General features: G+C 37.3%; 3 protein-coding genes across 4 annotated transcripts; 2 read left to right on the top strand and 1 right to left on the bottom strand.

Annotated features, from left to right (window-relative positions):
• The first annotated feature begins 1,423 nt into the window (after nucleotides 1-1,423).
• On the top strand, nucleotides 1,424-7,089 carry LOC103967859 (CBS domain-containing protein CBSCBSPB3). The gene is made up of 14 exons (XM_009381183.3): nucleotides 1,424-1,716; nucleotides 1,904-2,072; nucleotides 2,151-2,283; nucleotides 2,442-2,612; nucleotides 2,819-2,897; nucleotides 3,012-3,125; nucleotides 3,241-3,307; nucleotides 3,438-3,543; nucleotides 3,611-3,669; nucleotides 4,407-4,513; nucleotides 4,846-4,973; nucleotides 5,894-5,976; nucleotides 6,068-6,157; nucleotides 6,621-7,089. Exons 1-14 carry the CDS (start codon nucleotides 1,568-1,570, stop codon nucleotides 6,792-6,794), a joined length of 1,629 nt encoding a protein of 542 aa, XP_009379458.2. The 5' UTR covers nucleotides 1,424-1,567; the 3' UTR covers nucleotides 6,795-7,089.
• A 1,640-nt stretch (nucleotides 7,090-8,729) lies between these two features.
• On the top strand, nucleotides 8,730-17,143 carry LOC103967851 (threonylcarbamoyladenosine tRNA methylthiotransferase). 2 transcript variants are annotated; one of them, XM_009381172.3, is made up of 11 exons: nucleotides 8,730-9,009; nucleotides 9,086-9,124; nucleotides 10,562-10,653; nucleotides 11,102-11,351; nucleotides 11,542-11,661; nucleotides 11,735-11,810; nucleotides 12,862-13,070; nucleotides 13,250-13,358; nucleotides 13,993-14,085; nucleotides 15,339-15,499; nucleotides 16,405-17,143. In XM_009381172.3, exons 1-11 carry the CDS (start codon nucleotides 8,821-8,823, stop codon nucleotides 16,960-16,962), a joined length of 1,896 nt encoding a protein of 631 aa, XP_009379447.2. In that variant the 5' UTR covers nucleotides 8,730-8,820; the 3' UTR covers nucleotides 16,963-17,143. The 2 variants fall into 2 exon arrangements, with proteins under 2 accessions (XP_009379447.2, XP_048437537.1); XM_048581580.1 differs by lacking the exon at nucleotides 10,562-10,653 and having other exon boundaries at nucleotides 8,759-9,009.
• A 378-nt stretch (nucleotides 17,144-17,521) lies between these two features.
• Nucleotides 17,522-21,200, bottom strand: LOC103967842 (FT-interacting protein 7-like). Its single transcript, XM_009381160.3, has one exon. It carries the CDS (start codon nucleotides 20,738-20,740, stop codon nucleotides 17,660-17,662), a length of 3,081 nt encoding a protein of 1,026 aa, XP_009379435.2. The 5' UTR covers nucleotides 20,741-21,200; the 3' UTR covers nucleotides 17,522-17,659.
• Nucleotides 21,201-25,234: the final 4,034 nt, after the last annotated feature.

Below are 25,234 nucleotides of genomic sequence, written 5' to 3'. Positions count from 1 at the left end.
CCGAAGCCCTAGCCTTGAATCTTCAAAGTCTACCCTTAGCTGTCGATCGACCACTCTTTCTCCGACATGCTGCAGATGCACTTCTACGAGACCTATGGCGGTCAACTTGGTCTTCGGGTTGCACAAGCTACTGCCCGACCCGGCACGATTGAGAATGTGCTATGAGTGGTGAAGCAAATGAAGCCGGAGACTATAACCGTGGTGGAGCATGAGTTGAATCGCTTGGAAACGGTGCGGCAGCAGATGAGGGTCTTAATGTTGGAGACCGAGTTGAAGTTCAGGAGGCGATCCAAACAGGAAAAAAAAAAGACTCATGAACCCGTCCCGAACCAGCCCGTTTGAAACGGGCCGGGTTAGGTCCGGTTCCAATGATAAGATTTGTAACACCTGGCCCGCCCCGCCCCGTCTCCTTTTTAAATGGGTCCGGTCTGGTCCCTCCAAATTTGGGCCCGGTCCGTGCCCACCCCTAGTCTTTATCGTCTACCTCTTTTAAAAATTTTGTTATCTGCTTCAAGGCCTTTTATTTAAAATGGTTTTTAAAATTGATATAAATATTTACTTTAGTCTTTGAGATTTAAAATTAATAGAAGTGGTTTCTGAGATTGTTCACGATATATCATTTTGGTTATTATGTGAGAAATTTCCTGTTAAATTGATGATATTTTTGTCAAATCAACCCCTCATCTTAAATCGGTGATTTCTTCAATTTAGCGAAAATTTTTCTAAAATAATTGATGTTAAACGATTTCAAGATTACTTCTATCGATTTAACGGAAATTTTAAATCCCATAAAACCAAACAGTTATACCATTTAAAGTATCATTTTTTTTAAAAATAGTATAAAATATTAAAAATATTTTCAGTTCGGTACGCATTATCAAATAAATGGTCAGGGGAAACCGAATACCATACCGAAACTTTCGTCTTTCTTGGCTTTTCGGTTTTTGGTATGCCCCGGTCTCAACGGAGGTAAATTTCAGTTCCGTTTCGGATTTTTCAGTCATTTTATCCAACCCTAGTTATTAATTCAAATATTGTGTGGCTTAATTTAAATTTCAAATACTAAATCGAATCAAATCAATTGGTCCGGTTCAATCGATTTTCTCTGCTCCTCTGGCCACCACAAAATTATCCTCTATGTTTAATTTGAACTGTCAAATCGGTGGGAATTGAAAATGGAGGCTTTGCCCTCTCACTTTCCGTGCCATCGTATAATTACGGTTAAATCACGTCAATATTTTATATTATTATTCTTTTTTTATCTTATTATCTCTATAAAAAAATATATAAAATATTAACGTGACTTAATTGTGACCACACAAAACAGAAAATACGGAGATACGAAGGACACGAGAACTGGACACGGGAACTGAAAGGGCAAAAAATCTGCCTCCATTGAAATAACAATACTCTGTCTCGCTCCAATTTTAATTCCAAAAAGAAAAGGAGAGAGAGAGAGAGGGGAGGGTTCCCTTTTTCTGTCTCCCTCTCTTATCACTGCAACTAAATTAGGGTTTCTGCAGTTCAGATAACCAGAGAAACCCTAATAATCGCAGAGAAGAGAAAGATGAGCAGCCAAGTGGGTGTGAGGCGGACCAGTCTCAGCCAAAAACGCGGCCCCTCCGCCGGGGTTAAGAAATCGGCCCCTCCCGAGAACGGAACCTCTAATGGTACCGCCACCAAACCTTCCTCTCCTCCTCAACCTCCTCCCCTTTCGTAAGTTTTTCTTGTCCTTTCTCGTTTGCTCTTTGTTTGTTTCCCGAGAAAATGGTTTATTGGAGAATTTGTCTTGCGTTTGTATAGTTGAGTTGATTTCAAGTTTGGGTTTCCTGAGAATTGGGGTCTGCAAAACTTAGCTTTAGTTTTTAACCGAAAATGGTGTTTTAATTTTAACATTTAAAAGGTCTGGTGGTGGGGAGAGGACGGTGAAGAAGCTAAGATTGTCGAAAGCCCTAACTATTCCGGAGGGGACTACAGTATCCGATGCATGTCGGAGGATGGCGGCTCGCCGTGTGGATGCTGTGCTCTTAACTGATTCAAATGCGTTGCTTTCCGGAATTGTGACGGACAAGGTTCAAGTTATAACTCATAGTTGGCTGTTCTTGTGAGTTCTTGAGTATCCGCTTTGCTTATGGTACTTTTGCTTTCAGGACATTTCTGCTAGAGTGATTGCCGAGGGGCTGAGACCGGAGCAGACAATTGTATCGAAGATCATGACGAGGAATCCTATTTTTGTTAATTCTGATTCATCAGCTCTTGAAGCTCTTCAGAAAATGATCCAAGGTTAGTTTTTTTATCTAACAAGGTTGTAGTTTTTGGTATTTTTTTAATTTATTATTCGTGTCTGCAAGTGGGGTTGTCTAAGAATTTGCATCTAAATCTTCATTTATCATGGCTACGTTGGGCAACGCGGACGACTTCATTTCTTTATCTGTTAACAGGTAAATTCAGACATCTCCCTGTCGTAGAGAGTGGTGAAGTTATTGCCTTGTTAGATATCACAAAATGTCTCTATGATGCTATATCAAGATTGGAGAAAGCGGCAGAGCAGGGGAGTGCCATTGCTGCTGCTGTTGAAGGAGTTGAACGCCAGATGGGAGCCAATTTTTCTGGTTCGTATTAATGTATGACAATATTATTAAATTACTTGAGTGTGATTGGAAGTTGCTTCCTACAGTAAAGTTTTACAAAAGTCTCTGTTTTATAGTGAATGGGCACTGTATTAACAGAGCCTATTTGTTTATTATTTTGGTACATACATTTGATACATCTGTTAGAATTTAACTTATTCTGTTCTGTTTATCATCATGTATTGCAGCTCCATATGCTTTTCTAGAAACTTTGAGGGATCGAATGTTCAAGCCATCCTTGTCAACCATCATTGGTGAAAATACGAAGTACAGTTCTTTAGTGTGACTTGCCATTTGGTCTTTTTGGGAGGATGCAATTTATCACTTTTGGCTCAATTTTTGTTTAAGGTTTGTGACAAGCTTGTAGCTCTATGATTTCAGGGTTGCCATTGTTTCCCCATCGGATCCTGTCTATGTTGCAGCAAAAAGGATGCGGGAGTTGCGGGTTAATTCAGTTATAATTGTAATGGGCAACAAGATTCAGGGGATACTAACGTATTGTTCTTTACTTTATATTTGTTTATGAACATTTGGAGTTAGATGCCATTCTTGGATGTTGTATGTCCTCTCTAATGAATATTATATGATGCTTGCTTTTGACTGACTGCAGTTCCAAGGATATCCTTATGCGAGTTGTGGCGCAAAATCTCTCTCCTGAGTTGACTTTGGTGGAAAAGGTTTCCTCTAAACCATCGAATGTTTGATTATTCTATATTTAGAATTAACTATATAGCTCTGTTCCTTTTTTGAAATAAGCTTCCTTGAACAAACATGAATCAACTTGTGCTATCCAAATAATTTGTTTAGGTAATGACTTCAAACCCTGAGTGTGGTACGTTAGAGACAACGATCCTTGATGCACTGCATATAATGCATGAAGGGAAGTTCTTACATCTTCCTGTCTTAGACAGAGGTGAGTGGTACTTTTTATAGTACATATTTTTACTGTTTATAAGGTGTATTGACATCTGTTTGTGCAGATGGATGCGTTGCTGCCTGTGTGGATGTTCTGCAGATAACTCATGCGGCAATTTCTATGGTAAAGTCATCCTGGTTATGGTTTAGATGTGTTCCTTATTCATCAGAGTGAAGAATTTTTTTTTTTTTCATTTTTTCCTTTGCCTTTGGATATGAAAGATGTTGATTTGACATTGCAGAATATATTGAACTTTTAAGGGATGGGATTGCCCAGTATATAATATATATTCAATGCATTCTATTGGTTTAGTTTTTAATTTTCCAATTGTGATAGAAGCTCGTCTAACATGTCTTATGAGTGTGTTTCTCATAGTTGTCTTATTTTATTTTATTTCCATTTCGTTCCTTATATGGTTTACAAATTCTACATGCATCTTTTCCTCCTTGATTGCCATGTAAGTTCTTGATTTTTATCTTTTGCTTATGTAGATTATATGTGTCTTATGTGCATGTACTGTAGTTTGTTCTGAGTTTTTTTATTTGGTGCGTGCGAGTTATGAAATTTTGCCATAAATGTTTGAAACTTGAATTCAAAATTTGGGTGCTATAAATGCATTAAATTGAAGGACTTTTAATTTGTTTCCATTATTTACCTTCAAGGGTTAATTAGCCTTGAGACATAAATAATAAATGCAAATTTGGCCTAAATTGACAAGGAAGAAAAAAACTTGGGTTAATTCTAATGATAGTTGCATTGTTTAGGCTTGAATCTAAAAGCCCCTTTGGATGTTCTCATTTATCACTTTTGTAAAGCGTCCAAGGATAAATTGATTAAGTAGTTGTTTATTCCTTTCCTAGGTTGAAAATAGCTCAGGAACTGTTAATGATATGGCAAACACAATGATGCAAAAATTCTGGGATTCAGCACTTGCTTTGGAGCCACCTGATGATTGCGATACTCAAAGGTATTCAAAACTTGCTAATATATGTATTTTGTTCACTTACACAATTTTTCTACTGACTTAAACAATCTAGTGCTGAAGTGAGACTAATTTGATCGGAAGTTTGGAGGTTAGGAAAACTATACAACAACAACAAAGCCTTTTCCCACTAAGTGGGGTCAGCTATATGATCCTAGAACGCCATTGCGCGCGGTTGTGTCACGTCTTCCGTTAGGAAAATTATGGAAAAGAAAAATTATCTGCACAAATGCATGCTGTGATTTCGTTTTGTCACTGATTCTGTTTTTGGATAACCTGGTTATTCAGTAACCATAATTAGGGTCTTTCGTTTTCAGTGAAATGTCTGCACTGATGGCATCTGAGGGGGCAGATGGAAAGTTTTCTTATCCTTCTCTTGGTCTTGGGAATTCATTTGCCTTCAAATTTGAAGATCTTAGGGGTCGAGTGCATCGAATTAATTGTGGTGAGTGGTGGTTGAAGGCCAAAAATCATTGCAAGCATACTTTGTTATCATTTTGCTTGATTACTTATATATACCATTCCTAGCATGAATATTTTGTGGAGTGATTGCTCAGTGAAAGGATAGAGTTGGGTACAAATTGTTAAACTATTGCGCCCCTCGTTGTCAAACAATCAAGTTTATCCTTATCATTTTACAATGCAGTCTATGAGTCTATCTTTTGGTTACATGGATGCCAAATTGATGCCAGGTTGCTCACCCTTTACCTCTCTAAATTTAGAAGCTTAAGTCTTTCTTTAGAATAAAAAGTTCTTATTTGTTATGTGGCATCTGTTAATCCAGGTGTCATAGATTTGGAATCTACATAAGCAAAGAATAGGCCAACTGAGTGCTGTCCAAGACAAACAAAGGTTTACGTGACAGTTAGACTGACCCTTAGTTTTATAGCTTTTTTTGTCTTTTTCTCTTTTGGGGAGTATATTTTCTTTTTTCCTCTTGTTTTGATAGCTAGTTATAAACTACAAAATAGGGGGAAGCCTTCGATCATAATCCACCTCTACTAATAGTGTCTAGAAAACTGGGGTCTTGATTTTCATTTATTTAGTGACCAATGGGTTATGATTATATCTGGGGATGGGAAAATTAATGGAAGCTTACATGAGTGGACTTGGTCTGACGGGGGTATTAGTTGTGGCATAGAATTCGCTCTGTAGTGTCTCCGTGGTTTGGTTTTTACACCGGGCTAGATGAGCACTGGGTGGGGAGAGCTCTGTGACTGAGTTGATGGATGTGAAATTTTTTTTTTTTTTTTTTTTTTTTTTTTGGTGGACCAGATGTTTCGACGCCAGAGTTGAACCAACAATGACCTTATGTTTTGCCTTTTCTTATTCTTTATTTATTTATTTATTTTGTTTATTCTCCAGGCATGGAAAATTTAGATGAGCTGGTATCTGCTATCATGAAAAGGATTGGTGCTGCTAATGATCTCGATCGTCCTCACATTTTGGTTAAAACTTTGAGCTAATTTTGTTTCATCTGATTTATTGGGCTGCAAAGCTTCACAGTGTTTACTTTAGTAATTATTTTCTTTCCTCCAGTTTGAAGACGAAGATGGTGACAGAGTTCTACTTGCAACTGATGATGATCTTATTAGCGCAGTCAGCCATGCTCGAGGAGTGGGACTGAAGGTAGTATAAATGTTAACTCTATGCTCATTTACTGGATTTCTAAGGCTTTTTTTTTTAAGCATTTTGGAGCAATTATTTTATTATTTAAACTCATAATTGCCTCCCCCCCCCATCTGGTTGTTAATATCTTGTGGACGATATGTTGATACAAGTCATTTAATAACGGTTTGAAGTTGAGAAACTTTTATATTCATAGGTTTGGGGGTGAAGGGCTGAGTGTTTATTTTAACAATTATACCGGAATTCAATGGAGGATATGACACAGCGAGCCAGGTTTATGTAGCTTGTTGAATTCGATTGTTGAGGAGCTGTACCTCTACATATTGTTCGTGATAGGATTAGATCACTAAAGGGGTGGGTCGGAGTTTATGTGTAATTATTTTGGGATGTGTTGGAGTTTATACTTGTAACCATTTTTCAGCTGTATGGTTTATTCCTCGAGTGTACCTCCTCTGTATCTCAGGTTCTAAGGTTGCATCTGGACTTCTCTGATTCTGGCCACCCAAGCATATCACAGCCAGGAACAACGATGACCCAAAAAGGCAGATGGACGACTGTGCAAACCGGAGTTCTTGCAAGTGCTGTTGCGTTAACTGGCGTTGGGGTGCTGGTCTATTTGAAGCGCACGAACCTGTAATGCATGTCGATTGTGTAAAGAAAACATACTAGGATCGATCATAAATGTAGTCAAGAGCCTGCCTTGCGCTGCCAAACCTCAGTGGCAGAGGATTTGAGGAAACCAAACATTTTGGACTCGAAACACGAGCCGGATGAAGGCAGAAGGATAATCCATGCATATTGTAGGTTAAACATAAAGAGCCGGATGAAGGCGATGACCGGAAAATCGTTATATTTTTGTTACAGATATTACTGTGGAAATGGATCGCGTTTCGTTCGCAAGGAAGAAAAAAAATAGAGAATTTGACCCCCAATCAATCTGTAAATTTCCTTTTGAAAAATTAAAAAGCTCACACCAATTATAGCAAATTGCGTTTAACCTGTTATGCGGTAGGGATCGTGTTGTATCAAGTTAACTTGTTTATGGTTAAAATTGTTCATATTATAAATTACTTTGAAAAAAATTAATCACTAGTTGGTGATCCAGTAGTAAATGACGGATTGCGAGGCTTTCTTTAAATTAAAAATTGGAGGTCTTGGGTTCAAAACCTATTGTTGGTGTGGAAGCTAGACTTGTGATTGTGTGAGGTTAAAATGTCTCTGTCAGTCTTTCTGGCTCCTGGAATGGGTGAATAACCGTGACTTGTCACAAGTTATTCCCTTTTAAAAAAAAAAATAGAAAAAAAAAACTTTGCAAAAAATTAAGTCAACTAACTGTAACTATATATGGCTATTGTTTTTATATAGTTTGATGACTAAATAATTTTTGTTTTATTATTTTTTATATATATTATATTTATAATGTTAATATAAACAATACTATATCTTGCTATTGTTTTTATATAGTTTGATGACTAAACAATTTTTGTTTTATTATTTTTTACATATATTATATTTATAATGTTAATATAAACAGTATCGATTATAATTACGAAATTCTATAAATCGATAATAAATTATATTGAGAAACTCTTCTCATCAATAGACAAGTCAAGTTAATTCCAAAAAGGCTAAATAGCCAAAATGGTCTTTGATATTTACATAATCAATAGAAATGGTGTCTGAGATTGAAAATCAATAGAAATGGTTCCTGAGATTGTCCACCATTCATGATTTTGGTTATTCCGTTAAAAACTCTTTGGGCAATTTTCAAAACTTCGTAACTCAATCGTTTCTAAACCAAATTCGACCCATAATATATCAAATGAAGATAGGAAAGTGTAGAACAAGATTATACCTATTTGGAAGCCCAATGATTGTTGGAGATGACAAGAAAATAGTGTGAAAGGACAATTGGAAAATTCACCGGAAACTGGATAAACTTTAAACGTTCATAACTTATTCAATACTCAACGAAATCGAGTGATTAAAAAACGAAAATCATACTTTGCAACGAAACAAAGATAATGGTTGCCACTTTTGAGCCGTTTTTCGGCCAAATCACGGCGAGTTAGCTATCAAGAAAGGTACCATTATCTTCGTCTCGTTGAGAAGTATGATTTTAGTTGTTGAATCACTCAATTTCGCTGAGTATTGAAGAAGTTATGAACGTTTAAAATTTACCCAGTTTCCAGTTTTCCTGCGGACCAGTCACCTTTTAGGCTATTTTCCGGCCATCCCCGTAACCATTAGCCTTACAAATAGGTATAATCTTGTTCTACACTTTCCTATCTTTATTTTGATATATTATGGGTTGAATTTGATTAAGAATCGATTGAGTTATGAAGCTTTGAAAATTGCCAAAGTGTTTTTAAAAGAAGGACCAAAATCATTGATGGTGGATAACTTTATGGACCATTTCTATTGATTTTCAATCTCAGAATCATTTCTATTAACTATACAAATCTCAGAGAGCATTTTGACTATTTAGCCTTCCAAAAATACTTACGGGCTAAGTTAACTCCAAAAAATAAAACATGGGTGAGTTCAGTATTACTCAATTTTTAGCGGGTTAAAATAAAAAGCAGTGTTACATAACCTTTCACCCTGCCCGTCGTCACTGCGTTTGAAGTGAGAAGCTTCAACAGTAGCAGAGATCCAAGGAAATGGAGGACATAGAGGATTTGTTGATTGGGAGCGGCGGCGGAGCTCCTCCCGGTTTTCGTCTGCCGATAAACACCGTGGGATTGAACCCAAAGAACAAACCCAATCCCAATGGCCGCAATACCAACGCCAAGCTATCTCAAATCCAAGACCCACTCGCTCCTCTCTCTCCCAAAGTCCCTGGCACTCAGGTCCCCCCCCCCCTCTCTCTCTCTCTCTCTCTCTGAAGATGGCTTTCTTCCTAACCTTGTTTTTTTCATTTGGCAGACTATATATATCAAAACATTTGGATGCTCACACAACCAGGTCCGTCTTTAGGGTTTCTTCTATTACCGTTCCAGTATTTTTCTGTAGTTAGTATTAACAATTACCAATTGTACTCTACAATTTTAACTATATAGTATTAGTTTTAGCTTCAAGTTCAATAATTAGGGGCCGAGTTTCGGTTTTTGTTAAGTTTGAGTTGTGGGGAATGGTTCAACCGTGTGGGTTTGGTAGCCAAATTGAAAGGTTTATGCGGTTCGTGGAAAGAATGATGGAATGAAAACAATATGTAAATGTAATACAAAAAAAAATGGGTTGGGTTTAGGGTTTGTCCCATTGGAAGAGAAGACTGTTATGAGAATGCTACACTTTTATTCCCATCCTTTCTTTTATTTTATTTTTTATTTTTTTACTTTTTTTTATGACAAGGGACAAGTTAAATTGTCTAGGCAAATGTGTACTTTGCCTTCAACATTTGACTAATCAGAAATCTGTCATTCCAACGGATGAGGCAAATTGTTAGGCGAATGTCATCCATTGGAGACGGTAAAAGGTGATGGTGCAAGGTACATATGGTTTGCCTTGGCCATTGCCTAGCCCCTTGGAGATGCTCATGGAATTGTCCCACTGGCTTCTGTTACGTGGTTGGTTTTCCAATGCAATGATGTAGGTGTGCTCATCAAGTGCCACATAGGTTGGAAAACAAAAGTAGGCACATAGGTTGGGTATTTAAGCAGTTTCCATATGTTTATTGTGAAACGGAGTAACTGAATATATTGTTTCATCTATAAAAAGTGCTGGAAGGGGCTCAAAAGATTAGAGAACATCAAAATTTGAGGGAGTAATATTAGGTTAATTTCTTAGAATTAAATATATAGAAGTTAGTGGAATGTTAAGTGATCATTAGCGTTGGCTGGAAAGCCATTGGGTGGACAGGCTACGTCCTATCGATAAATGGTCCACTTACGAAATGCATGACGTCAACTGGGGCTTCAGTAAAGAACTAGCAATGGCTGCATTGCTTTTATAGGTCTCAATGAAATAAAGGTGTATCCAATTAGATTTGCTGGTAGAGGTTTGTGTAGATCTGTATCTTCCATATCAGCTATTTGCTGATTATCCTCTCTTATCAACCTATTGCAAATGGATCTATTGATATCAAGTTTTAGGTTGTCATTGAGGGTACAAGTAGGATTTATATGGCGGTAAAGGCTATTTCTTTTTTTGGTTGGAGTGTTAAAGTCCTTTGTTCTATTACCTTGGATTTTGCATCCTTTCTGATGGTACTGATGGGCTACTTACCGTATTTTTCCATTTTATTTTCCCATCTATAAAAAGACAGTGGACTGACCATAATGTTATATTAGCATGAGATCTGGTCTTGTCACTGGAATTGTTTCCTAAATTTTCTATTCATTAGAGAATGCATTGAATTTCTCATTTTTGTTTTCGCCCCCCTGCACTTTGTTGTTGTGGCAGAGTGACAGTGAATATATGGCTGGTCAACTTTCAGCTTTCGGGTATCCATTAAGTGACAATCCTGAGGAGGCAGACCTGTGGCTCATAAATACGTGAGGATTCTTTTATTTGTCTCATTTTTTTGTTAGATCTGGTCATGCGTTACCCCTGAAAACAATCTAGTAATTATATTTTAAAGTCAAAGTTAGGGAGTATTTAGTGCTTCAGTCCTTGGGACATTATTTTGGCACTTGCTAGAGTTTTATACGTATTTTATAATTTGTGGCATTGTAGTTTTTGAACTTTAGTAGACCTATTTTAAATGCTATTCCTATATTTAAGTCAACTATTCCATATGTGTGCTTGCCTTGCTTATCTTTGAGTGCACATGTTTTAATACTGAAGTTCTCTCTTTGAAGTTGGCTTTTTTGTTTTGTTTACGATACTCTTTATAATTTGTCCATTTTTTTAACATCTATGTAAGTACATGCTTATGAGAGATGTCTTTTATTATCTGTTAACTCATAATTCTCCATGTATTGATTTTGTTACTTGATGTAGATGCACGGTCAAATCTCCAAGTCAGTCTGCCATGGACACTCTGATAGCAAAAGGTAAAGGTGCAAGAAAGCCCCTGGTGGTGGCTGGGTGCGTGCCACAAGGAAGTCGAGATCTAAAGGAGCTAGAAGGTGTCAGTATTGTAGGAGTCCAGCAAATTGATCGTGTGGTTGAAATCGTTGAAGAGACTTTGAAAGGTCATGAGGTGCGCCTTTTGAGCCGTAAGACATTGCCTGCACTTGACCTCCCTAAGGTGCGTTTTGGAGATTTGTACCATGGTGTTTGCATTTTATGTTGTCCCTTCTAAAATTTAGTTTTCTTTGATTGTTACCCATTCAAGCACTTTTTTTTGCTTTCTTCACTCCTGCCATCTGTTTCTGTTTCTACCTTATATTGTTAACTAGTCTAGAGATGGGGTATTTGAATGGAATTTTTTTCCACAGGTGAGGAAAAACAAGTTCGTTGAGATTCTTCCCATAAATGTTGGTTGTTTAGGTGCTTGCACTTACTGCAAGACAAAGCATGCTCGCGGTCATTTAGGAAGTTATACTGTTGATAGCCTTGTAAGTATCATGCCATTGGTTTTTCTTAAATATTATATCTGTTTCCAGTTTAATTAGAATTTTAGCACTGCAGGTGGGACGTGTAAAATCTGTGGTAGCTGATGGAGTTAAGGAAATATGGTTGAGCAGTGAAGATACTGGTGCTTATGGTAATTTTTTGTTATAATTCTATTGTCTTGATTGATTAGTGATTATAGTTGAGCTTGATTGATTAGTGATTGTGGAAGTACTTGTTTATCTGGAATACTAGATATATATTAGATAAGCATTGTTTTGTTTTTGTTTTTATTATTTTCCTGAACATTCTCATGATTGGCCGTAGAAAAGAAAACATCTTTTTATTTGGATTATTATTTTCTTAATGTTATATTATTTTTTTTTAAAAAATTCGTTATATTTTTTTCCTTATTTCTCTATTTTTAAGACTACCTATGCCACCCAAATATTATCCAAAACTCTCATATAAATAGGCACTTAAGTAGATGTTTGAAATTGATTAATTTGATTGCTTGATTAAACTTGGTTATGTGAGTTAAAATAGTTTGTGACTATTATATTTTTATATGTATAAAATATGTATAAAATATGTATTAAAAAATTAGGTCTCGTGAGGCTTCGCCTCATGCCTTAAGGCTTTCGCCTAGGCAGGGCTATCCATCAAACGCCTTGCCCACGCCTTAGCCTTTTAAAACATTGATCCGGGGAGACTTTGTCTCCGTTTTGGAGGTATTTGGTTTGAGTGATTTATACATCCATGTGAAGAATTCTTGCAAGCATGATGGATTGACCCAACTATGTAAACATTGAATTTTTATTTATATACTTAATTAGTTTGTAAGAATTTTTATAATTTCTTTTAACTTGTCTTTCTGCAGTGTAAGAATTTGTAAGATAATCTCCAAATAATCACTATAAATCTTCGGGCTTTATATCTCAAAACTGCAATGTTGATCTGGTTGGTTGAGATCTATGTTAAACATGTAAAGTATATTTGAACAGAAAAATAGAGTAAATAATAAGTATACCATGGTCATGTGCGTTGACATCTTCACAGTTTTAGTATATTGTTTGTTGGATGTTGGAGGAGAAATCATTTCTGGCAGGACACACCAAAAAAGTAATACTTAAAGAAAAAAGAAGTCAAAATGTTGTTTAGGCCATTGTTTAGTTTATTAATAATCGGTTCCTTGATGTTTGCAGGTCGTGACATTGGGGTCAATCTACCAATTTTATTGAATGCAATTGTCGCAGAACTCCCCCCCAGTGCAAGCACAATGTTACGGATAGGGATGACGAATCCTCCATTCATTCTGGAGCACTTGAAGGAAATAGCAGAGGTTTTGCGTCATCCATGTGTATACTCATTTCTACATGTACCAGTCCAATCTGGAAGTGATACAGTCTTGACTGTAAGTCCTAATTTTTTTTCTTCTCTCTTTTTTCATGGATTGGTCCATTTTCTTATAGCTAAGTTTGATGTATCCTTTACTTTATCTTCCTTCGGATTTAACATTTAACAAATGTACAAACCTAGACTTCCGATTACATTATGGTTGCTTTATTCAAATAACTATGCTTATTCATTCAGGCAATGAATCGGGAATATACTATAAGTGAGTTCAAGACTGTGGTAGATACCCTAACTGAGCTTGTGCCAGGGATGCAGATTGCGACTGATATAATATGTGGATTTCCTGGTCAGTGAGTAGCTTGATTCTGATGTCGTGGCTCCTGTTTGTTTTTGTTTTTCACAAAGATCAAATGTTTTATGCCCACATTCTTTGTTGATCAATTATTGATGTAACATATCTCTAAATTTCAATTTAAGATTGTGACTCGGTGGCACTCCAAAAGCAAATTCAAAAAGCAAGATAAAGCACTAAGATTAAGTTGGAAATGTTGAGGGATAAACTTAGCATGAAAGGGATATAAATGATTTCTGGTGGTAAACTTAGTGATTGTTTACTTCCCAATGCTTCCCCTACTTGGTTAATTTGAAGGAATTGCTTCCCCTGTTCTTCCTTATTTCTTGCCTTTATTAAAGGAAATTAAGGTGGTTTGACATTATAGATAATAACGGCAAGTTTGTAAAGTTTTAAAAAACATGTTTGATAATATTTGGTTGCTAATAACCTAATCAGCGAGTAATCAGTATACTCTCAGCTGCTAAATTTAGCTTGCCAAGAACAGCGTTAACAATAACATATTCTTCGTATCTCTATATTTTGAGATATGGTGGGTAATTTGGGGGATTTGATTACTTTATTCTCTGCATTGAGCAATCCAGAGAACATTACAGGAGGAGTTTACACTTATTTCCTGGCTTCTCAGGTGAAACGGATGAAGACTTTACTCAAACTCTTAGCCTTATTAAAGAGTACAAGTTCTCTCAAGTTCATATTTCGCAGTTTTATCCTAGACCAGGTATGATAATTTCTGGTCAAGTTACTTTGGGATGCCGTAAAGGGCATCGTATGCATATACACAATGGTTAAAGTATGGCATCAACATTTTTCATTGTCCATATATGAGAAGTTGATATAATATGAATTTACAATAAAGTTTATTGTTTTTAGACCATGTGACATTATGCATCCCCTGCTCAGTTTGATAAGCAAGAAAAAGTATACATGGATTTGATTTGAAGAATATTTTATAAAATTACGGACGGATGAGTATAATGTGATATTACTAAATTCCTGGCTACTACTGTTGTAGAAATTAGTTTCTTCAAAATTTGGAGTGCTTTATCACTTTTTGGCAAATAGTCACTAATGTTGGACAAACCGGACAAAAATTGCTCTGTGCCCAAATGTATGCAGGACCAGATATAGAGAAGATAGGAATAAAGAAAAAAGAATAAAACAATGGGAAGAAAGGAGAAGATAGGGGGCAGAGAACAATGGGGAAAAAGGAGGAGAGCGGGCAGAGAGCTAGAAGAGATGAGATAGAGAAACAGAGGGAGGGAAAATTTGGGTAAACCCAGTCTTTATTGCCAATCTATATGCCATCGCTAAAACCTAAGACAGCCTAATATACAGATAATCCTGCCTGTATGATAAGGTAGCTACAAATTTTTAATGGAAACATATTATTAGTTGGGTTGTCAAGGGATTGTTTATCCTTTCTCTGTGAAAGTTACAAATTGTTTTGGAAGGGCAAGAAGTCCAAAGCTATATGGCGATGGTGGTGTTACGGTGGAAAGTTTGTTTTTAGTCGGCTCTTTGGGGATCTGTCTCCATTGAGTTCAGAGCTTCTTCTTTCTCGAAATGTGGTGAGATTGGTAGGCAGCTTCATGTTAATTTGCTTGTGGGAGGGATTTAGTTCTCCCTAGTTTGTTTTTCTTTATGCTGTCCCGTTTCCTCTTTTTGGTGTTGTGTGGTCTTCTTGACCACCAGTTTTCCCTTCTGATTGTTCATTTTCTAATGTATAATTGTCTCCTTAGTACATATTAAAAATAAATACAGATTTTCCTATAGATTTGTTTTAACCACTTGATGGCGTTGTTAAATTTCCATAACATTTACATACCAAAACTGGTGTACTTCGGTTTTGGAACAAAAATCTTTCTAACAGAAAGTGAGGATGATAAGTTAGGTGGTGCACTATATTACAGAAATCAATGAGTTAATACATAGATTTGTAATTAGCTTTTGTGATCTTGTTTGTAAATTTAGGAACACCTGCTGCAAGGATGAAAAAGGTCCCCAGTACTGTAGTGAAGAAAAGGAGTCGTGAATTGACTTCTGCTTTTGAAGCTTTCGCACCATATGTTGGGATGGAGGGCAGGGTGGAAAGAATATGGATAACTGATATTGCGACTGATGGAACTCACTTGGTAAGTTTATGTGCTCTTTGTTTGTAACATTGTAGTTTGTACAAGTTGTCTCTTCCTAGGGTATTATATATATCATGTCAGTTAATGTTGTGCTGGGGATAAACGGCTGGCTTCTTTTGTATTGTCTATGGAATAAAACATGATATTCAAGCAGGTATCTGGAGTAATTCTACGCTTTGCTTTGAATTAGTCTCACTTTGCCCCCTGAAATTCAAAATGTCACTTAACTCCCCAAATGTCAACTTCCCGTGTCACTTTGCCCCATTCCATCAACTCTCTCATATGTGCTTTAGATTATGTAGCAATAAAATGGCAATCTCATCAGCATTAAGTGGGCCCCACTCATTTCACATCAGAGGACTTAACGGATTTCTTGCAGAGTTGAGAAAGAAATGGGGCAAAGTGAGACACGAAGTTGACGTTTTGGGGGATAAGATGACACATTTTGAGTTTCAGGGGGCAAAGTGACACAGACATTGTGCTTATGTTTAAGGGTGTTTAGCAATAACTAAGCCTTTTGTTTAATGATAAACTTGAGTTATTACTTAATTGCATGCATAATTGAAGAAACTAAAAATGCAGTTTAATGTTTAATAATAAAGGTGTTGATCTTTGGATCTACATTTCATTACAATTGAGTTGAACAAACATTTGTTTGTTTGTTTATATTTTCTCGAAGTGCAAGGATGACTTACAATTTGCAGTCTTATGTCTCTCGATGATATAACTCATAATGTTATGTGTTGACGCAGTGTTTATTATTTCAATTTTGTTGCCATTTATCTTTTGGTCTATAACACAATGATGGCCATTGTTAGCCAAAGAGTTTTTGGGTTTAGGACAACTATTCAATCGAGGATAGAACTGAAGTGATGTTTACAATTTATGTTCTTTATTTGCCCTAGGTTGGCCATACAAAGGGATACGTGCAGGTTCTTGTAGCCGCTCCAGAAAGTATGTTGGGGACTTCAGCAATTGTGAAGATAACATCGGTGGGAAGGTGGTCGGTTTTTGGAGAAGTGATTGAGACCATCCCTCACATAAACGATAAACCCGCCTCAACAAATGAAAACCGTAGTCAGGAGAAATGTTTCCCTGGTGCCAACAGTTGTGAGACTTGCGCGTGTTTAACTTCGCCAGAAACTTGTGCCTGTGGACCAGAAAGCTGTGGAGGACAGGCTACCTCGGAAGAATGTGCTGTAACAAAGAACACCGTTCTGCTGGAACACTGGAACAGTAGAAATCCGATTGGATGGTTACTGAGGAAGCGAAAGAACCATGTTGAGAAACAGGTGGAGGATGAAATTGGCTTGCGATCCCAGAACAAGCAAGAGCAAGCCCAAGGATCTTTGAGTGATTGGGGTTTTGTCGATAGGGCTCTTGTAGGCGGGATGCTCATGAGCTTCGTGACAATTGTAGCGCTACTGGTACATCTTGGCTTTAGGATTATGTCGTCTAATTAGAGAAATTTAGTTGTACTAATCCATTTTTTGGCGAGATTTTCATGGAAAAAATGCCATATGAACTTGCCTGTATCTTCAAGGATAGATTATTTTTGGAATGATTTTAATGTTGGATATAGAGTGTTGTTGGATGGAAGAAGTTAAAACATAACGGCTATAAGTCATCATGCTTTTCTCTCAAGTGCTTTTCTTCGCTTGTAATTAAATCTGGAGCTACTTTTTATTGATTGAACCTGATTAGGGATGACCAGTATTACTCGAATTGGCTTTTACTTTATAGTATGGAAACAGCAGTCTGGAAGGTAGCGATAAACAACCTGTTAGAATATGCTTTTGAAACAATTAAAAGCGTTTTCAGATTTTACCAAAAGGGTTTTTGATCACCAAAGCGCTTCTGATCATGTTTGCCAGATATAAAGTGCTTTTGAGTTCAAAAGAGCAATTGAAGTGCTTTTTGATAGAAACACATGTTGTGCGTTTCTTTTGTGAAACACTTTTAAGTGCTTTTCTAGAAAAGCACTTGCATATTTATTAAAATTTCAATGTGCATATTCAAGAATTGATCAAGAAAAAAGCACATTATGGCATCGTCTTTCCTGCTATTATTTGGTTGGGTTATTTACTAAACAACCTTTTCTTCACAAGAATTAGGCGAATATACAAAGAATCCAGATAATCCAGATAATTAGCTTCAGTTTCATAGTAGCATATCTGACTTGGATGGCAATCTCTTGAAGAAATTAACTGGTGCAGAATGCATCTTGTTCCTGAACCGTGGATGCCGAAGAAGGTAGACACCGAACAGCACTGCCACAATCCCGAACGGAATAACGTATATCAACATGGCCCAGATCAACGCGAAGATGATGAAGATTGCCGTTGCTCTCGGATCCCTCCAACTTAGTAATGCTTGTGCTCTTTCCGCTTGGGTTGCCAAATCTCCAACCACCATCTGCACCCTGCCCGCCACGCTACGCAACCTGTCGTACCTCATCCTCACAATGTCCGGGGGTCGACTCGTGGGGAAGCTGTCAAATTCCTCGTCCAACTCATCCGAGTGGGCAGACTCTGCATGCGAAAGCCGAGCATCCATGTGAGGTGGGTGCCTTGGCCTGAACTTGTAGTTCCACATGCCAATCACGAAGAGGTAGAGGAAAATTGTGGGCAATATTAGTTCTGGGTAGCAAACTAATATCACAAACAAGATATGGACGAGGCAGGTTGTGATCGGGTTTCTCCAGTTGCAAATGTCATTAAACCATCTGCAGACAGTCATGACCCAGCTAAGAACCGACATTATGCGCTGGAAGTTGGCTTTGCTTCTCCTCATACTAAACATATGGTAGTCTATGTCTAACATGTACTCGACAACCTCCCGCCTGAGCGGTGGCTCTGAACGGGCTAGCCTCATTGCTACAATCTGCATTGCTTGGTGGCGGAGCCAATCAACGTGCCTAATAGGTATAGGTTGGACATAATGCATCTTTGGAAGCAATGGTCTTCCATATTGAGCTAACATGTTAACCCAAGCAAAGCAAGTGAACCTCAATGCTAACTGAAGTTCCCCGTGCTTTTTTAAACCCGAGGGTGTGAGCATCAGCAGGGGATAGAAATGCGTATAAACTCGATCAGCTTCTAAAGTCGATAATCGAATTCTCACCTTCCCAATCCTTTTATCTCTCGAGTCTTCCCTGCTTCCGTTGATATGGCAATTGTCGAAAACACCAATGGTGATTACAGTATATGGATCATAAACTTCCCAAGTATACTGCTCATTCCAGCGAGGAGTCAGAGTGTCGAGAAGCGTTCTGGTTCGTACCCACTTGTTTCCGTACTTGGCCACGCAGTATGCATCAGTAGTCCTACCCTCATTTCCCTTCAAAGGTGGAAATTTTCTGGCACTCAGGATCCCAAGCTCAAGAATTCCAATGCCTGATTTCCTCAGGTGCCTGGACGACGGCTGAAAATCGCTGCTAAAGTGTGTGGACTCATCTAGAACATGGTAACCCACGTCTAAACAGAGGCGCAGATGAATCTTACTTGAGAACTTCTCCTTCTGCTTTTCAGTTTCCTCTTGAGCAGCTGCTGAAGGCGTGTGGAGATTGAACCATATCGGCTCGGGGAGCTTATGAGTGTCAATTCTCTGCGGAAGGTCTTTAACCGAAAGAATCACCCTCCCTAATATCTCATCCTTTCCAGGACCAACCCTGTCATCAACTGATATAACTAAGATATCTTCGAAAGGCTCGGAGGCCACGAGCATGAGGTCATCATTCCAAACGGGGTTAATAGTACGCACTTGGGAAGGCTTTGAGACCCTCAGCTGGTTCCCAAGCTGTACCTTGACATATGTATCCAAAGGGCGGTTTCTATCCAAAGGAACAAGATCCTGAGCTTGCAGAATTTGAACTCGAAGGTAATATAACTTGGGGGAGAAGTAAACCTTTGATCGAGTGCTGGCGAGATTGACGTGGCTAATGTCGTGTGCATCGGAATGCCAAGCATCGGGAAAGGACTCATCGGCCTGAGTCCCCATCCAAACAGCAAGCATAAGCTCCCCTCTGACCTTGTTCCCGTGCATGTCCTGCAACATGTACCACTGAGGAGCCAAAGGGCTGTCAGGCGGCATGCAAAGGGGGACTTCGCTGAGATCGAAATGTAGCCTCCCCACGAAATCATCCTTGGTGAAATCCTTGTCCTTGACAGTGACTTCAAGCAAATTGGATTGCACGCTCTCTTTCGAGAAGGCGAAAACCTGGTGCCACACAGGGTTCTGGTCCTTGTCCAAATGCTTGGTCACCCCTTTGTAGTTGCCAAGCTTCACCTCCACATAAGGATCAAGGCTTCCTGTAACATCCATGGTTGGAAGATCTCTTGCCTTCACCACACTCACGTACAAGTAATGCATCTGCTCAACCAGATCGTATGTGCTCGAGGTCTTGTCCACTCCAAACCCTCTGTACCGCCGCGCCGCCAATGGTGGACTTGTCTCCACCAGGGAAAATTCCGGGTTCTGCGGCGGAGTCTGCTGCATGTGCACAACCGTGGCAGGACCCGCCCGAGCGAAATCCGTCCTTGTTTCAACGGTGGATGCCTTCATTGGAGGAGGAGGAGGATAAGAACCGCCGCCGCCGCCGCCACCACCCATCCCAGTGCCTATGGAGTGAAAAGTTCTCACTTCTTTTTCCTTCTTCATCTTGATCTTCTCTCCCCCAAAATGGTGGTGATGAATCTCCTCATCGATCCTATTAGTATTGATTTCCTGCAGCGGAGGAGGATGAGCAGCACCACCAGTACTAGTAGTAACAAATCCATCATTTAGTGTAGGTGGTGCTGATGCTGGTGCTGGTGTTGGAGCAAAGTCGCCATTGCTGATGTAATCTTGAACAGCGTAGATTCTGAGGGCAATATCGCCTTTGACATGAGAGAAGACACCGCGCTTATCGAGCGGGTACCGTTGGATGGTGGCCTGAGACTCGGAGAAAGGGACAGAGACGCCGGAGATTCTGACTCGGCCGAGGAAGTTCTTATGGTGTCCAGTTTGTCTGTCATTGTAAACGACAACGTCGAAGGTCTTGCGGGGGAGGTGAGAACGGTCGTTGATGTTGAAGACGAGCTTCTCGTTCCAGCAAGGATTGAGGTCTTTTGGCTTGGTCTGAGTCCGCTGCCGCTCCCCTTCAAGGTCTACCTCCACGAAGGGACTCGCAAAACCGTCGCCGTCTTTCGGCATCAGGTCGCTTGCGTCGTGAACTTCCACTACAAGTTTAGTATTGGCCATGGCTAGCTTGGCGGAGTTGAGAGAGCTCAGAGCTCAGAGAATATTGTCTGGTGAAATGGAAGGGTAGCTAGAAGGAGTGGGAGTGAAGAAGAAGACAGAAGTGGTGGGGGAGAGGAAGAGTTGGCGGTGGTGCTGGAGATGAGGTAAGAGACAAACATTAGAAAGAATGACAAGTCGATTGTCTTGGGTCGTCAAAATTTTACTTGCAATTCCTTACATGTAGAGTTTAATATTTTTTTTTTTTCGTATTAATACGTGTATAATATCACTTGTAATAAAAAAAATTCTTCAAATCACTGCGTAAAAGAATGTAAATGCGTTTTTTCGTGTATGATATCATTTTCCCTAAAAATGTTTTCTTTTGCAACTCACTGCGTTTAAAATGTAAACGTTTTTTTGATGTAAATTTTTCTGCTGCTTGGTGGTGACCGGTGGGAACGTTTGTGCTTTTTAGGAAATTAGGAGAGAGATTGTATATTCATGCAAAGAAAAGTAGTCTTTACTTGTCATAACTCTCTCGGCACTATCCAACCAGAAATCCACTCTCAATCGTTCTAGAGGAATTTTTTGCGTATCCTGGACTTAACTCTCTTGTTTGGCAAAAGTTGTCGACATGAAGTTGTCGACATGAATCTTGACCATATATTTTGATAACAATATCAACTTGATTCATAATTCTAATTCAAAGTCGCACAATATATATCATAATTTTTTTATGAGTAATTTTAGCATGTATCTAGAACATTAGTGTCATATCCCGGTTCGGATCTCTATCACATTCCGGGCTCGACTTCACCGTAGCATGATATTATCCGCTTTTGGCCCCGACTATGCCCTCATGGTTTTGTTTCTGGGAACTCACACGAAAACTTCCCAGTGGATCACCCATCCTGGGAATGCTCTTGCCCGAACTCGTTTAACTTCAAAGTTCTTACGGAACCTGAAGCCAGTGAGCTCCCAAAATGCCTCGTGCTAGGTAGAGATGAGAATATACATATAAGGCTTACATGATCCACTCCCCTGAACAATGTGTGATGTTACAATCCACCCCCCTTATGGGCCCAACGTTCTCGTCGGCACACATCTGGGCAGGGATTGGCTCTGATACCAAATTTACAGAAATGAAGATCTCAAAAAGAGGAACAACTTTCATACCTGCCACGAAGTCCAAAAGTGGACGGAAGATAGTCAATTTTGCCCACAAAGCCAGCGGGTGGGATGTTACAATTAGTCAGTAGATTATCTATTATAATATAAGTGAGAGCATATATATTATTCAATGTCTAACCAATTATATCATAACACGTAATATATCAACTCGTGTTCCAAATACATTTAAATATCTCCCCTCTTTTATGAAATTAGGAGAGAGATTGTCTAATCATACAAAGAAAAGTAGTCTTTACTTGTCATGACTCTCTTGTTTGGCAAAGGTAGTCGACATGAATCTTGACAATACATTTTGATAGCAATATCAACTTGATCCATAATTTCTAATTCAAAGTCACAATTGTCAATATAAACCATATTTTCTTTATGAGTAGCATGCATCCAGAATATTAGTCGGTAGATTATGTATTATAATATAAGTGAGAGTATATATATTGTTCAATGTCTAACCAATTATATTATAATACGGAATAGTGTTTCAAATACATTGAAATATCTTCCCTTGTTTTAGACCATATGTAGGAATAGAATATTCCATTTCCTTGTTCATGTGTACATAACATATTTAGTGATGGATATTTTGGCACTTGTCATGGATTTATGAAATGGGTGTATTCCACTACTCATATAGGCTCCATGTAGGTATAGATCCCACTGCTACTTTTGAGTGAGAGATGGACTTAAAGCAATGGTGGGGTTTGATGGAGACAGCGCTTAGGAGGACAGAAGAAATGCAAAAAGGTTTTTTTTTAGTCAAAATGATCTTTTAAATTGTTATAATTTTTTATTTTTGTTTTTGAGATTTAAAATCGATATGAGTGATTTTTAAAATTGTTTACGGTTAATCATTTTGATTATTCTGTGAAAAATTTTTATTATTAAAAAAATCATAAGTTCAAGTGAAGGGGTTCATTTGACATAAATATTCTTAATTTATGGACGAGTTTTTACATAATAACCAAAATAATTGATGGTAAACAATCTTAGTAACTACTTCTGTCGATTTTGAATCTTAAATACCAAAATAAAGAGTTATAATAATTTAAATAATATTTTGACTAAAAAGCCAATGCAAAAATAATTGTTAGTGAAAGCGATGGAAACATACACACTTCTGCCCAAAGCAATGTTGCCTTTTTATTTATTGGGATCTCTCCGTGTCAAGGAATTAGGCAGATCCATTATTTTTGATTAATTTCTTCTATCTGTGATTGTTGCGAAGTCTTGTGGCCTCAAAGGCCAGCAGCATCATAACTTTCCTTTTGATTAGAAAAAGTAGAATTTATACTATAGGAAAGAAATCATGCTACAAAAAAATGGTTTCCAGGACAATTTAAATTAAAAAAATCTCAATGCTAAGTTGATCTTGCTTTAGAAGGACGTATGTCATTTAGGGATGAACAATGATTATGGCACATAGGTAATCGCAATTATTTACTTAGAAACCGTTTACGTTCATACCTCAACAACCATTTACTCATTGTGTAATTGCCTAAATAGTTATATCTATTTCCATAACCATTTAACTGTAATCATTTACCCTTTTACCTCTTTTTTAACCCGTTTACCTTTTTTTTTTTTTTTTAATTTTTTTTAACCCATTTACCCTTTTTTCCACCCATTCACATGTTTTTTTTTAACATCTTGAAAATTTAAAAAGACAAATTTGTCATAATTTTTTTTTTTGACAATTAAACACCGTTATAGGTATATTTAGCATGCATTTTCGTATTTTAATCTTTTAAATCCTCATACAATTCTAATAATTGAGTTTATTTTTAACTGTTACCAATAAAGATAATATAATATATTTGCTAAGAATTGATTTGCTACTAACAAAATAGCTCTCACGTGAGCAAGCATATTGGAAAGAAAATTCATGTATTTTTGACATATTTTTTTGCTATAACCAAGCTGCTCTTCAATCATATGATCCATATAATTGTGAGTTTATATCAAGAACTGATTGATAACAGTTAAAAATATCAACAACTGATTGTTGGATAACTAATTAAAGATTTTTTTTTAATCTAAATTTATTGTTAAAGAACTAATTAAAGATATTGTTAGAGAACTAACAGTTAAAAATATCAAGAACTGATTGTTAGCGAATGTTCCTACATTTACGAACGATATATATATATATTTTCATTTTTACATATATTAAAATAAATGGATAAAAAATACTACAGTTATATTTATCCATTATAACTGTAGATAATATCTATAAATATCCATTTAAATTTCACGTGTAAACGATTATATCCTAACTGTTTATTTGTCTAAACGATTACTTATAACCGTAAGCTTTAACTTTAAATGGATGAGTAATCGCGTTTACCCATATCTATGAGTATTTTGTCCATTCCTAATGCCACTAAACCACACAAAAGGTGACTGAGAGCATTTTCACAACTTCTCTAAAATGATATTTTTATCATTTATTTGTATTATCATTTGTATATTTTATTTAATGAATATAATATTTACATATTATAGTAAATCCTATTTTTATTAAATAGATAATACAAACAATAGTTAGAATTAGGTGATCGAGCCCAAATGTTTGAATTACGCATTAGATATATGCGTATGTTTATTATTTTATTTTATTTTTATGGAGGATGCATGTTTCAATTGTGATATGTACGAGAGGGAGAAGACGAGCGGCTTGTGTTTCACTGGCATAATACTTTGGTGTCAGTAAAATACAATACAATTTCAATTTGGTCATGTGCTCATATCAGGTTGTTGGAGAAAACGTCACATCTGGTGGTTTGACCGTGGCTACCTAATTAAATATTTGCTTTGAAATAAATGAAGCATAAAGTTAATGTCATCCAGAAGGTCAAAGCTTCAAAATTAAAAAAATAGCTTGATTTGTTTCAGAATTTATAATTTTATAGAGTTCACAAAGATATTATTTGGTCTGGACATTCGGTGGCCAAATGTGGCCTCTCTTACCACTTTTTGGAGGTTAGCTATTTAAAATAATTGATTAGACGATTGGATTTTAAAATATTCAATAGTAATTTAATTAATTAACTAATAAATTTTTTGAAAAAAAGAAAATAACTAATAAATTTAAGTATAAACTTAAAACTAATAAATTATTAAACGTTATATTTAATCATTTCAGTTAGAGATGGTATATGAGTATTACCTAATATTGTTTATATATAAATCATTTTTTACAGAACTATAATTCCGGATTAGAAAGGCAAGAAGATTTTATATACAAAGAGAGGGCGGTCTTATTTTTTATTTTTTTTATTTTTCTGTTAATCTGTGTTTGAGAGGAGGAGGCAGGGTGCGACTGCTCTA

This window comes from the organism of the source record quoted next, unplaced genomic scaffold (assembly GCF_019419815.1).
Source record: "Pyrus x bretschneideri cultivar Hongxiangsu unplaced genomic scaffold, Pyrus_bretschneideri_v1 Contig17, whole genome shotgun sequence".
In the NCBI taxonomy this organism is placed as follows: Eukaryota; Viridiplantae; Streptophyta; class Magnoliopsida; order Rosales; family Rosaceae; genus Pyrus; species Pyrus x bretschneideri.
Note: the sequence above shows the minus strand (reverse complement) of the source record. Positions and strands in the feature narration are given on the sequence as shown.